Genomic DNA, 15,442 nt, shown 5'->3' with positions numbered 1-15,442 from the left:
TGTGTGATTTTTCACTCTAGTTAAAACCCTTCCAAGTAGCACTAGCGAACCATGATGTGAGGATTTTGGTTTCCCTCCAGTCTAGGTGCAACGCATCCCTCTTGTACAGGTCACCTCTGTCCAGAAGAGGTCACAGTGATCCAATAACCCGAAACCCTGCCCTCTGCACCAGCTTCTTACTCATGGATCCATCTGCCCTATCTTTCTAACCCGAGAGGTCCTGCTTTGCAGCTCTTTCCTTTCTCCCTGTACACTTTCCACAGGACTTCATCCCTCTTTCTACCTATGTCGTTAGTGGCAATGTGATAATGACCTCTGACTGCTCACCCTCCCCCTTGAGAATGTAATGCCACCACTGCACAATGACCTCTGACTGCTCATCCTCCCCCTTGAGAATTTCATGCCACCACTCAAGAGATATCCTTGACCCTGGCACCAGGGAGACAACTCACTGTGCTGGAGTCTCAAGCACAACCGCAGAAACATCTGTTTGTGCCCCTGAGTAGCAAGTCCCCTGGAACTATCACGCACTTGGACTTTCCCAACCCTGCTGTACCACAGAGCCAGTTGTGGTACCACAAGCCTGGCTGCTGCTGTTGTATTGTCCTGAGAGCCTATTTGCCCCCCCCATCCCCCAACGGTATCCAAAACAATACACCTATCAGAGAGGGGAATAGTCACAGAAGACTCCTGTACTACCTGCCTGCCTATCCTGGCAGTCACCCATCTACCTGACTGAATCTGCAGTATGACCACCTCCCTATAACTACTGTACATTACACTCTCTGTCGCCAGTATGCTCCCCAGTGGATCCAGCCGCTGCTTGGATTGAACACCGTGGTTTATGAGGAGCTGCAGCCAATCACACTTCCTGCAGACATTGTCGTCAGGGACACAAGACTGCTCCCTGATCGCCCACATCTGGCAAGAAATGAATACCATTGCCCTAAACGCCATCTTTGCCCCTTTACACCAAGAAAGACAAAAGAATCTTACCTTGCATATTTTAATCACTCAAGTTCAGTATTCACTTAAGCTCACACTTATACCAACTGGCACCACTTCTGTCACACAGCAGCCCCTCTCAAACTATTTTGTTAGTAACTTTCAATTATTTGGCTATTTAAATTACAATGCAATCTTTACAAATAGACCAAGTACCTTCCAGGCTACAACAAAATTTCTAACAGCCTCGCTCAAGCCTTTTCTCCTCTTTTTTTGATGAGGAGGTGCTGGTGTTGGACTGGGGTAGACAAAGTTAAAAAATCACACAAACACTAGGTTATAGTCCAACAGCTTTATTTGGAAATATTAGCTTTCAGAGAGCTGCCCCTTCGTCAGGTAACTAGTGGGGCAGGATGATAAGACAGAATTTGTAGCACAAGATGACTGGTGTTGTATGATTTTTAACTTTTGTTCAGTTAGAGGAGGGGGGGGAAGGATGGAAACACTACTGTTTGAGGTTTACCATTCCTTGACCCCCGGTTCAGTCGTGGTGACTGAGCTGACTTCTCCCAGATTGCTCCTCAGTGAAGTCTCTCTGCCACCATGTGTTGGGAGGGAACATGGGACTGATGTAAACAGCAGTAGAGTTTTGCCTTTACAGACTCATTGAGCTGTACTGTATGATTCTGTGATTCTACAGAGCTATGGGTATACAGCAAGGAGAGCAAATCCCACAATCAGCAAGAAAATAGTTACTGACATTAGTGGTTGGTTGGGTGGGAGCTGTGGGTAGCTGTGGAAATTTTATTAGTGGGTTCAGATGAGTTATCTGGGGCAAGGATGCAGGAAGCACATTCCAATATTGAAATACCCTGCAGAGGACCATTTTACCAGATCATTGGCATTGTGTTGATGGTACGCAGCTGCCACCATCTGATGGAGACGCCGTTAGTTAAACATGACACACACATAGGGGAAAGATAGTTAATGAAGTGGGTTTGATAAAATACAGTGGAAATCCCTCCAAAACAGCTCAAACATTACCAAAACAACATAAGATTTAGCCAATACGTCTACACTCTTCTAAGTGTCAGTAACCAGACACAGACTTTATTAAACTATTTACAAAACATGGTCAGCAACGACATGTTGCTCTAACCTGACAAACACAATCTACAGTTCCCAGGCAATCTGCCATTATTTTCACACATGCTCAGTAGCTCTCCTTAAAACTCTTTTTAGCCCTCTACACTACAATCTATACACTGAAGATTTCATTTTGCATTGCACACATAAGACCATAAGACATAGGAGTGGAAGTAAGGCCATTCGGCCCATCGAGTCCACTCCGCCATTCAATCATGGCTAATGGGCATTTCAACTCCACTTACCCGCATTCTCCCAGTAGCCCTTACTTCCTTGTGACATCAAGAATTTATTAATCTCTGCCTTGAAGACATTTAGCGTCCCAGCCTCCACTGCACTCTGCGGCAATGAATTCCACAGGCCCACCACTCTCTGGCTGAAGAAATGTCTCTGCATTTCTGTTCTGAATTTACCCCCTTTAATTCTAAGGCTGTGTCCACAGGTCCTAGTCTCCTCGCCTAACGGAAACAATTTCCTAGCGTCCACTCTTTCCAAGCCATGTATTATCTTGTAAGTTTCTATTAGATCTCCCCTTAATCTTCTAAACTCCACTGAATGCAATCCCAAGATCCTCAGCCATTCCTCGTATGTTAGACCTACCATTCCAGGGATCATCCGTGTGAATCTCCGCTGGACACGCTCCAGTGCCAGTATGTCCTTCCTGAGGTGTGGGGACCAAAACTGGATGCAATACTCCAAATGGGGCCTAACCAGAGCTTTATAAAATCTCAGTAGCACAATGGTGCTTTTATATTCCAACCCTCTTGAGATAAATGACAACATTGCATTCGCTTTCTTAATCACGGACTCAATCTGCATGTTTACGTTTGAGAATCCTCGACCAGCACTCCCAGATCCCTTTGTACTTTGGCTTTATGAATTTTCTCACCGTTTAGAAAGTACTCCATGCTTGTATTCTTTCTTCCAAAGTGCAAGACCTCGCATTTGCTCACATTGAATTCCATCAGCCATTTCCTGGATCACTCTCCCAAACTGTCTCGGTCCTTCTGCAGCCTCCCCACTTCCTCAGTATTACCTGCCTGTCCACCTAACTTCGTATCATCGGCAAACTTTGCCAGAATGCCCCCAGTCCCTTCATCCAGATCATTAATATATAACGTGAACAGCTGCGGCCCCAACACTGAACCCTGCAGGACACCACTTGTCATGCAGGCCCTTGTTGTCCTTTTAGCCTCAATATGTGTGTGTCAACGGAAACACAGGTGCTGCAATGACACACTGAGTTTGTGTTTGTTCAATGTTTTCTTCAGGCTGCCCTCAAGATGCCCAAATCAACCTCAGCAGAAAGGGAAAGGTAAGTTCCAGACATTCTGACTCAAACCAATTCAATATATTTTGTATTGGCATTATAATACACAATCTCTACTAACTCACTAAATATAATAACTAAGATCCAGTTTCAATTCATTTGCAAATGAAAGCTTATTGTATTACTGGTTTCAATCCCTTTGTCTCTGTCTCATCCTCATGAGCAAACTGATTCGGGTACACAATCCTTTATCCAAAATTCTTGGGGCCAGTTGTTTTTTTCGGATTTTGGAATTTTTCAGATTTCAGAATAAATGACGTTTTCACAGTGAAATTTTAAAAAATCCTACCGAACAGCAGACCGGCGTGTGACCAGTACAAGCGCTGAGACACAATGGATGCCTGCCAGTGCTAGGCCACGCCACCATGTCACACCCGAGTAACGTGCATCAAGTGAGTGTGGAGTTGGGTCACCTGTTCGCACGTCAAACAACCTTGTTATGCAAAAAACTTCATGAGACAAACTTCGGGTTTTGGATTTCGGATAAAAGATTGTGTGCCTGTACTCTAATAGTTGGCTGAGTTTCTGACACTCTGGATACTTCCTTAGTTGAGACATTCATTTTCTAGCAGGTTTACAGGAAGCCATGAATTCTGTTGTTTTGTGGATGTTGTCGGCTGGGCCAGTATTTGTTTCCCATCCCTAGTTGCCCCTAGATACAACTGAGTGTCCCCACTCAGCCATTTCAGAGGGCAGTTACGAGACAACCACAATGCTGTGGCCATGGAGTTACATGGAAAACGTGGCAGATTTCTTTCTCGATATGAAAATCATGGGACACTACAGCTGAGAGGTATTAATGCTAGGCTGTTAAACCAGCTAACAATCTGGTTACCTAGGTTTGAATCCTGTCAATGGTAGATGGTGGAATTTGAATTTGATGAAAATCTGGAATTAAGAGTCTCATGTTGACCATGAATCCATTACCAATTATTGGGGGAAAAAAACCATCTGATTCACTAATGTCCTTGAGGGAGGGAAACTGCCATCCCTACATGCTATGGCTGATATGTGAATCCAGACCCACAACAATGTGGTTGACTCTTAACTGCTGTCTGGGCACTTTGTGATAGGTAATAATGCTGTCCTAGCCAGTGACACCCTCATCCCATGAATGAATGAAAAAGAACACATTAGTGAAACTGTTGGTTTTTTTTCGACAATTGATGAAAGCTGTCATAATCACCATCATTGAGACTTTCACTTTCAAATTGAGATTCTTTTATTAATAATGTTTAGATTCCACTAACTGCTGTGATGGAATTTGAACCCATGTCTAAGAGTATTAGTCTGGGCCTCGGGATTACTAGCACAGTGAGATTGTCACTCATCCATCCCCTCCTCTATCTGCTGAGGAAATCGCACTGCTGCTGCAGAGAGATTCATGTGAAGATGCTGCTTAGCCTCACTCCTTGGGTTCCTCAGAAAAGTTGCAGCACCTGGGAGTTCATAATCATGTTCGCATTGTAACTGCTCCCATGGTGACCACCCCATGGTGACCAACCCCATAGTAACTGCTCCCATGGTGAACTCACATTTTGAACACTTCCATGGTGATCATTCCTATGATGACCGTTCCCAAGGTAACCACTCCTATTGTGACTATTTCCATGGTACCATGTACCCTGACAAGGTGGACTGAGAGAGGATGGTAATCCTTTCCAACCAATTGTGGGTGGCACGGTGGCACAGTGGTTAGCACTGCTGCCTCACAGCGCCGGAGACCCGGGTTCAATTCCCACCTCAGGCGACTAACTGTGTGGAGTTTGCACATTCTCCCCGTGTCTGCGTGGGTTTCCTCCGGGTGCTTCGGTTTCCTCCCACAGTCCAAAGATGTGCAGGTCAGGTGAATTGGCCACGCTAAATTGTCCGTAGCGTTAGGTAAGGGGTAGATGTAGGGGTATGGGTGGGTTGCGCTTCGGCGGGGCGGTGTGGACTTGTTGGGCCGAAGGGCCTGTTTCCACACTGTAAGTAATCTAATCTAATCAATGCAGTCTGCTGGTTGGTCAAAACTTTCATGATGGCCACACAGGTGCAGTAGATGGAAATTGGCAAGGCTCAAGTAATTTTGCCAAAACCTCTTGCTCGCTCGGTATGATGACTCTCATAAGTTCAAAATCTTCTTTATAGGTTAGAATCATAATGATCTACAGCATAGACAAAGATCCTATGGCCCATCATATCTGCTTCACTCAAAAGCAACCACCTAACTATTCTAATCTTAATTTTCAGCACTTGGTCCATAGCCTTGTCTACCTTGGCATGGCAAGTGCACATGTAAACTTCTGCCCCTTATTTTAAATTTATACCCACAGTCTTTGATCGTTCCATCATAGGGAGATGTTTCTTTCAACTATCCTATTTACGCCCCTCATAATTTTATAGATCTTAATCATATCCCTCTCAGTTTCCTCTGCTTTAAGGAAAACAATCCCAGTCCGTTCACTCTCTTTTCAGAACTGTAACTCTACAGCCCAGCAACATCCTAGTAAATCACCTCTGCACCCTCCTCTAATGTGGATGATATTCCTGAGGAGATTCTTGTTCGCTATCTCAATGCAGCGATCTTGATTCATTGGGAGAGGCCATACGTGTTGCCAAGAGGCCCCAGGAATGCGCCTGAGATGCAGGAATTCAGAGTCACTGTATCACCATCATCATACATCTCAGTTTGGACATGGCCTCTCAGAGCAGGATCAGTTTATAGTAACGTTGTCACCCCTCAATGTCACTGTCAGCAAACCCAGGCCCCTGAGTTGCCTCAGGCTCTCTAATGGTCTGTGCCCACGACCCCCATCTGCTACTCCCCTAATACAAAGCTGTCGATAGAAGTGGCAAAGCTGCTGTCTGAATTCGTGGGCCTGCTTCTCCCTCTTCAGCTTCCTCCTTCACTGGACAGCACCTCTTCAGAGTCATTGCTGGGCATTACCAGCCCAACGGCAAATCTTTCCTGAAGGAACAGAACCCAGGGCTCAGACCATTCCCATTATCTCACCACTCCCACAAACCCAATTCCCGGTCAGTTCACCCCCTTCCAAGAGAAAGGAACTCCTGAAAGGGGGAGTTTAATTCGGATCAATGGCTGCTTTGATCTGTTTTGGACGAGAAAGTAAATTGCCTCGCTGCATGACTGCTGGGTGGCAATGCCAACTACTACCACCTCTTTGCCAGCACTTAGTTAATCTTGACACCATTGCACCTCAGCTCACTCTGTATTTGAAGATCTTGCTGGGACTTCAGTTTACGTTGAGGTAGCTGGACAGGTTAGACGAAAAGACACCAGTATGCAAACAAGGGTTATTCACTTGGTCCCTTGAGCCATTGTGGATGATTCTGATTACCCCACATTCCCACCTATTGTGATAACCTTACAGCCACTTGTTTATCAAGAATCTACCTCTCCCTTCAAGAGTATTAAAGGACTCTGCCTCCACGAGCTATTCAGTAAAAGTTCCAATGACTCACGACCTTTCACCTGTTTTCTAGATTTCCCATTGGCAGAAGGGCCTCAAAGCAGAGGATACATAACCCTAAGCTGTTTAAGGCAAGGGGGAATGAACAAACAGGAATATGGGGAAAATCCCTATCCCAGAAAGTGGCTCTTCCTAAATTTTTCTCAAATGTTACAAATATTTAATGTGTGAAATTGGTGTGACCCCATACAGAGCATGAGATGAGGGGTCAATGAGGTTGTTCAGTTGTGACAGGGAAGGAGGGAGTTGTTAAAATGTTGTGAGAGAGACAGTTCTTGTGCCCATAACTGTCATAAAGATTTCTGATGTAGCCATCATGTGCAATGGCTCCTCAGCTCAGCTCTGATCCTGGAACTCCCCTGTTGGACAGTTGCCATTGCTAACTCAGAGCTCTCAGATCATATGGTCACCCTACTGTCTCACTGGGGGGCATGAGCCATAATTTGGAAACCCCTGGGGTTAGGATCTTGAGTGCACTACCCAGTGGCATGACAAAGACAAGGACAGACTCATCTGGGGCTTTCAAAAGAGGACCAACACCTGAAGATTGACCAGGAGTTGCAGGGAGATGGGGAAAGGTCAGGTGAGTAGGATTGAACCAGGTAATCTGTAATGGTGACCATAACAATTATCATTGCTTGCTGTAATAAACACCTAACTCCTTTTAGGGAAGGAAATCTGCTGTCCTTCACTCCAGTCTGCTGTACATGTGACTCCAGATCCATAGCAGTACGATTGACTCTGAAGTGACCTCTGAAATAGCCTCGCTCCATTTTGGGAAAGAAAGCCTCACTATGTGGCTACTGAGTGGCAATGCTATCACTCTTTGCTAGCACTTAGCAAACTATTAGGATGCCACTGCACCTCACCTCACCTGTAAAACCTGTGGTGTTGCAAAATAATGCTTGTGTTTTAAAACTCAGTTTACACTGAGGAAGCTGGACTGGGTAGATAAAGAGACACCAGCATGCAAGCAGGAGTGTGCCACTCGACCCCTTGAGTCCGATCTGTCATTCAATGTGGCTGATCTGATTCAGTGGCCACTCAGTTCAAGGGCAGTTGGAGATGGGCAATAAATGTTGGCCTAGCCGGTGATGCCCACATACCATGGACGAATTTCTAAACATTCTAGGAAAGTGGACTTCTGCTCAAATGGCTCATGTCATAAACTGCTGAGTTGTTGTCTTAATTCCTTTCTCAGGCGAGAAGCTGCAATGCAGGACGGTTTGAAGACAGCAATCAATGTCCCCCTGGCCTTAGCAGAGAAGGTGAACAGTCTCTGGCCTGTCTTAAAGGAGATGGCAACATGTGGAAACCTGGCCTGCAAATCAGACTTGCAGGTACACCTGGCTATGGGTGGGGTAGGCGTCTTTAAAATCAACGTGGATGTTGACTTTAAAATCAACTTTGGAACTGGGAGTATTTGGGGCCCCTTACAACATCATCATTAACCTCAAGGATATGAAAGACCAGGATTTCAGCACCAAGGTATGATAAAATGGAGAATACGGTTTCTAAAGGATGGGGAAATAAATTGTGAGAAGGCTAGGAACAACTGTTACAATTCCCAGATTATACCAATATTTTTACAATCCTGGACCAGATCCCATCCCTGAAATTTCATTACAATCTCGTTCAGGATAAGTAACGCTTTTTTTCCCTCTTTCACAATGCGGCTTTAAAATCAACACAATTTCCAGATGCAGTTAGTTCCTTCTGCGTCTTGTGTTGATTCAGCTTTAAAAGTGAATGAGAGACCCAGCTTTAACAAGTTTTGGTTGGTTCTTAACGGTGGTTACCTAAGTATATAAACAGGAGTAGACCACTGTGCACCTTAAGCCATCATTCAATAGGATCATAGCTGATATGATTACTGCATAATCTCAACCATCTTGATAACTTTTCATCCCCTCACTTATTGAGAAGTTATCTCTCCCTTAAAAAAAAAGAGACTGTCTCCATCAGCTTCTGAGGGACAGAGTTCCAATGACTCACAAGCTTCTAAGAGAAAAAAAAACCCACCTGATTTTGAAACATCGGCCCTTCATTCTAGAATCCCCCCAAGAAGAAACATCCTCTACACACCCATCCTATCAAGTCGCTTCAAGATCTTAAAGATCAACCATTGTGTCTGAGTGGAAGCTTCTGGTTTTGGGAGTTGTCTGGTTTTAAGGATATCAAGTCAAGTGAGGCATAGTGGTAATGTCCCTATTTCTGGGCCAAAGAATAGGGGTTCAAGCCCCACTTGCCCCAGATTAATGTTGCAGCATGCCTGAACAGATTTAAATGTTTGTAGAGTCAGCAAGTATGTTGGTTTTGGGCTGTCAAGTCCTATGAGCTTATCTAAGCTTGGAATCTGATTGAAATGGAAAGAATATTTTGGACATGCTCTCTGCAAGAAGTGTTCCCCATGGAGTTCCTCTGATATTTGAATTTGACCCACCCAGAGAACAGAAGACTACCCGTGGGGATAACAGATGTACCAACACCTCTTCCCACTTTGCTCTCAACTGTCTGTCTCTGTCTAGGTTGCTGCTAAAGCTTTGGAACTGGGAGTATTTGGGGCCCATTACAACATCATCATTAACCTCAAGGATATGAAAGACCAGGATTTCAGCACCAAGGTATGATAAAATGGAGATCACTGTTTCTAAAGGATGGGGAAATAAATTGTGAGAAGGCTAGGAACAACTATTACAATCCCAGATTGTACCAATATTTTTACAATCCTGGACCAGATCCCATCCCTGAAATTTCATTACAATCTCGTTCAGGATAAGTAATGCTTTTTTTCCCTCTTTCACACAAGAAAATAAATCTACAACATTCCAGTTTTAAACCATAAAAATAAACTTTAATGTACAATGTTAGAAAGCAAAACAAGCTAGGAGTTAAAACTCATTATCTAGCATTCAGTATTAACATTATGTAAATATTGGTTAATATGCAGAGTACACCAGATAGCAGATGTGGTCAAGATAGATCCCATGGATTCCTCAACAATAGCACACCCAGATGCTAGTGCAGCATGGTGGCTCAGTGGTTAGTGCTGCTGCCTCACATTGCCAGGGACCTGGGTTTGATCCCACCTCAGGTGACTATCTGTGTGGAGTTTGCACATTTTCCCTGTGCCTACATAGGTTTCCTCTGGTTTCTTCCTACAATCCAAAAATGTGCAGGTTAGGTGAATTGGCTATGCTAAATTAGCCATAGTGTGTAGGGTAGGTGTATTAGTCAGGGGTAAATGCAGAGCAGAGGGTCAGTGTGGACTTAAAGAGTCTGCTTCCACACTATACAGATTCTAGTGACACTGTAGGTTACCAGACCTCATTAAAACTCTACGTCTTCCAATTCTTTGCTGTTGAAGATCTTGCCTCAGAATTCCCACTGCAATATCTCCTATTCAACCTGGAGGGCTTCCTGTTTCTTCTTTGGCTGCAGTGATGGTGTAGTGGTAATGTGATTGGACTAATCCAAAACACCAGGCCAGTGTGTCAGGTGACAAGATTCAACCTTACAATGCTCCAATAATTGCTCACTGCCCAGCAGCTTAACATCTCATTCCACAATTGTGTCTCACTGATTAATTAGAGTCCAACCCCACCCCACAGAGCAAACAAACTACTCAGCTTAGGTAGGTTTGCACTGCCCTCAGTCTCTCTAAACACAAGTTGCTCACCTCCACTGATTTACAGCTGTGTATAGCCTTCTCTGGCTAGCTTTAAAAAAAAAGCCTGACTGAAGCCTAAAGCTTGAATTATTACTGTTCAAAGACTCTTGAACTTATTAAAACACTAAGCCAGCAATACCCACATCCCATGAAAGATGAAAAGAGAGAAAAATAAAAATAGCCCTAAGGGAATGTTAATAAATACTGCCAAAGCAATTATACCAGCTGGTCTCTCAATTAAAGAAGTCCAACAGAGGTTTGGTTTTAACAATCACTGACATCTGAAGCCAATTTGTTTTTCTGTTTAAACAGTGGGACATTCCCTCTCCAACTCCATTCTGATTCGCTTCCTGCTCTCTATACCCTAATCCCTCAACTTTCATAATGGGCTTTGCTTTCACATACAGGTAGTTTTTCTATAGTGCCATAGTTGCATTCTTGTGCAACCCCGCATCAAACAAAAATCACACAACAAAAATAGCACTTAAAGTGTTACTGATACAATTGCATTATAGCCTACACACATTTAAAAATTTCATGCTTTAGAAACAGCGTCTCTATTTGTCAATAGTGTTACAGCCAGTTCACATTGACGAAATGCATGTTATAGCAGAATGACCTGTACTCAACTGGATGTTTTTGCTAGTTGTGGTTACCAGTTAAGTCACTGTGATTTTGATGGTGGGCAGGCACTCTTATGTGTGTCTTAGCACTTTTGGGTAGACAAAAATAAAGAGTGCGAGTTTATGTTTGTGCCTGGAACCCCTTGGAAGGGGAGCATGTGGTGTTCACGAATGCTGTCAATGCCTTTAGAGAGGGATGGGCACAACAGGGATGCAGAGCTTTATTGTTCTTCCAATCTCAGTTTGATTTAGTCCCTTTCCACTTTCCCTACCTCTCCCTCACTTTTGATGGTTTGCATTCCCCATAATGGGATTTGGTTGTCATTATCTAATTGGCTGTACAGGTGATTTATTAGTGGTGGTTAACAGTTAAAAACAAAAAAAAAGTCTCAATGATTTGGTGATGGGGAGAAAACATTCAGTTATGTGTAAGAACACTATTAGATATATAAAACAAGAACAAGAGGTTTAACATGTTTCAGATCATGTTGTATGTGTATTCCATCAATTTGTGATTCCCACACCTTAGATTACAGCCAAAGTGGGGTGTGTTTGAATTCAACACTGAATTGAAATAGCTGTGCTTAGTTCAGATTTTCCAAATATGAAAATTAGGACTTGCTCGCTCTCTCTCTCCACTCTAACACCCCACCCCCATAGGCAAAAATGGTATCTGTGTGAAATAGATGCAGGACTTTCACATCCAGGTCAACACCTGCCAGTTTTAAAGATCCCAACTCTGCAAGACTGCCCTTCGGACTTAAAAGCAACTTAGTTATGCTAAATTTTTAGGAATCTCTATTTAACACAAGCTGGGTATTATATCCAAATCTGGGCACGACTCTTTAGGGAGGATGGCAAAGCCTCAGACGAATGACTCCATGGACAAGCATCTTCTATCCTGTAGGCTGCAAATGAGATTGTTCTCCTTGGAGCAGAGAAGGTTAAGGGAAACTCAACAGAGGTGTTCAAAATTACTGAGGTTTTTGTTAAAGAGGGACAAATAATTTCCATGGCAGCAGGTCAGAAAGCACAGTCTGAAGCCAATTGACATGGAATTGAGAGAACCTTGGCAAATAGATCAGAAACTGGCTGAGTAATAGGGCATGGAGGGTACTGGTAGAAGGCTGTTTGAGTGATGGGAGGCTGGTGTACAGTAATGTACTACAAGGATTAGTACTGGGACCCTTATTGTTTGATATATGCATAAATGATACAGGTGAAAATGTCAAGGAAATGTTAAGCAAATTTGCAGATGACACCAAGATTGATAGAGTGGTTAATAGAGAAGAAGACGGTTGTAGATTACAGGAAGATATAGATGGGTTGGTCAGATGGGCAAACAAGTTCAGATGGTATTTAACCCCGATAGGTGTGAGGTGATGCACTTTGAAGAACAAACAAGATGACAGAGTATTTAATGAATGGCAGGGCACTGGGTAGCTTAGAGGAACAGAAGGATCTTGGGGTAATTATTCAAAGATCCCTGAAGTGGGCAGAGCACATGCACAGGATAGCTAAGAAGGCATATGGGACACTTGTTTTCAACAGTCATGGCACAGAGTATAAAAACAAAGATGTAATGTTGGAAGTTGTACAGAGCATTGGTTAGGCCACTGCTAGAGTACTGTGTGCAGTTCTGGTCACCTCACTACAGGAAGGATGTGACAGCATTAGAGGGAGTACAGAGAGGTTCACTAAGATGTTGCCTGGGGTGGAGAACTTGAGCTATAAGTAGGGATTAGATAGGTTTGGAGTGTTTTCTTTAGAGCAGAGTGGACTGAGTGGGGACATGAGTGAGGTGTGTAAGATTATGATAGGTATGAACGGGTGAATAGAGAACAGCTGTTGCCTTGGTTGAGGGATCAAACATGAGAGGGCATAGTTTTGTGGTAAGGGGCAGGGGTTTCAGAGGGAATTTTGGAAAAAATGTTTTTCACTCAGCAGGTGGGGGAAGTCCGGATAGCATTGCCTGAAAGTTAGCGGAGGCTGGAAACTTTACAACTTTTAAAAATATTTGGATGAGTAGTTCAAATATCATAACATTCAAGAGTATGGGACAAGTGCAGGAAATTGGGATTAGCGCAATTTTAGTGGTAATTATGTTGATGAAAACTTGATGGGCCAAAGAGCCTTTTCTGCACTGCACGATTTTATGACAATGATAAGGAGAATTTTTTCTGCTCAGTCAATAGCTGAAACTGCATTGCACCATTGGAATCAGATTCATTAGTCTCGCAAATGGGTACTGGTTACATACAGGATAGCTGATGAGTTACTGCAGGGCTTTGCGGAGGTTGGGCAAGGGACAGCACACCAAGAAATGGTGGCTCCTTTATTCATCAGGATAATTAGGAGAACCTCCTGTGCAAGAACATATCTTCAATCATGTGTAGAACAGTGCTACGTGCAGGTTGATAGTTTGGTCTTGAATGTAATTGTGTCATGAGGTGGATGGAGATTTTAGGTGATTCCTTAGTTTGCAAAGATAGTGCATGTGCAAGGTTTTATCACTTTCCACCTGTTCACTGTCCTAGTGCAGGACACTCTGTGTGGTTTCAGTGTTGAAGAGCTGTCAGTGTAACCTTAGAAAGGTTAGCAGTTAACATTTTCTCTGCTTGTCCGCAGGCCAGAGCAAGGGCTCTTGACCTCCTGGAGGAGGCGAGACGAAACACAGTGCAGGTCTTAGAGCTGATGGACAAACGGAAGGAGTGAGAAATAAGCTACAACAGACAACAACATGGTTATGAACCATCCACCAGCAGTCCATAAGAGCACTCTTATCCAAAGTGAGAAAGAAGAGTATTCAGTGTAAATCCTTATGTTTAGCTGCAGTGTGAATAAAAGACTAATATTGCTCATAACGTGTACGAGCGTTTTTCTGCAAAACAGCAGCCTTTGATAGTGTACTCACCTCATGTGTTCTTGGGGTAGGTGTGGGTGGGGGCAGTTGGCGTTGGTGGTGACAGGTGGGAGAGGTCCAAAGAGCACCATAGTTCATTCACTCCTGTTCTGATGCTTTCAGAATATGTAGCACCAAAAGTACTGCTCCTTCAGTACTACTCCTTTACATTGATGGAACTGCAAAACAAATGAAGGTTACTGTGCCTAGTGAACCCATGGTGGTTCTTTGAAAGAGCTACCCAATTAATTCTGCTCCCCTCCCCTTTCACAAAGCCCTGTGTATGTTTCTCCTTCAATTTCATTTAGAAATTTATACTGGGCCCTATATCTTTGTCAAAACACTTTTGGCTTTCATTAGCAGGGGGATTGAGTTCATGAGCCGCGAAGCTATGCTGCACCTCTATAAAGCCCTGGTTAGGCCACACTTGGAATATCGTGTTTAGTTCTGATTGCCTCATTATAGGAAGGATGTGGAAGCTTTGGAGAGGGTGCAGAGGAGATTTACTAGGATGCAGCCTGCACTGGAGGGTGCATCTTCCGAAGAAAGGTTGAGAGAGCTAGGGATTTACGGGCGATGTCAGAGGTATGTTCTTTTCACAGAGAGTAGTGGTTGCGTGGAAAGCAGTGGTAGTAGACTCAGACACATACATTAGGGACATTTAAACAACTCTTGGATAGGCACGTGGATGATAGTAAAATGTAGGCTATGTAGGAAGAAAGTTAGCCACCAGGATACATGAACACCAGCTGGCCACAAAAAGACACTACCCTCTCTCCCTCGTAGTCCTACATACGGATGATAAAAGCCACCATTTCGACTGGGACAACACATCTATCCTGGGACAGGCTAAGCAAAGACATGCCAGAGAATTCCTAGAGGCCTGGCACTCCAACCACAACGCCATAAACAAACACATAGATCCAGATGCCATCTATCAACCCCTCAGAAAATGAACAGGAAATGACATCACCACAAACCCCAGGAACCCCATCCAGGAGAAAGATATAAATAGAAAGCAGGAGACAACAGCTTCACTTCACTTGGAGGTCGCCACTGACGATGTTACCTCGCCAGGTAATGAAATGTCTGGATATCAAACCTACAGCTCAGCAAGCAAACCTACACCCTGAACCTCAACCTGAGCTACAAACCTTCACAAATCTTGCAAAATGTAGGCTATGTAGGTTAGTTTGAACTTAGAGTAGGATGAAAGGTCGGCACAACATCAAAGGCCTAAGAACCTGTACTGTTCTGTTCTATGTTCTATACTGTATACAGTCCCGAGGGATCTTGATCAGATAGACGTTGAAAGCATATTTCCTCCTGTGGAAGAATCTAGAGCTAGGGGTT

The 15,442-nt window shown here is 43.8% G+C and overlaps 1 protein-coding gene across 7 annotated transcripts in view; it reads left to right on the top strand.

Annotated features, from left to right (window-relative positions):
• Positions 1-14,051, top strand: part of ftcd (formimidoyltransferase cyclodeaminase) — a 53,175-nt gene extending 39,124 nt beyond the window's left edge. For all 7 annotated transcript variants that reach the window (XM_072578724.1, XM_072578723.1, XM_072578728.1 and 4 more), the window contains 4 exons: positions 3,363-3,406; positions 8,096-8,234; positions 9,423-9,518; positions 13,816-14,051. In XM_072578724.1, coding sequence (XP_072434825.1) covers positions 3,363-3,406; positions 8,096-8,234; positions 9,423-9,518; positions 13,816-13,902 — 366 coding nt within the window. In that variant the 3' untranslated portion in view covers positions 13,903-14,051. The remainder of the gene's footprint in view (positions 1-3,362; positions 3,407-8,095; positions 8,235-9,422; positions 9,519-13,815) is intronic.
• The last annotated feature ends 1,391 nt before the right edge of the window (positions 14,052-15,442 follow it).

Source organism: Chiloscyllium punctatum, chromosome 10, assembly GCF_047496795.1.
Source record: "Chiloscyllium punctatum isolate Juve2018m chromosome 10, sChiPun1.3, whole genome shotgun sequence".
NCBI lineage: Eukaryota > Metazoa > Chordata > Chondrichthyes > Orectolobiformes > Hemiscylliidae > Chiloscyllium > Chiloscyllium punctatum.
The sequence above is the reverse complement of the archived record's forward strand: the minus strand, read 5'-3'. Positions and strand labels throughout refer to the sequence as shown.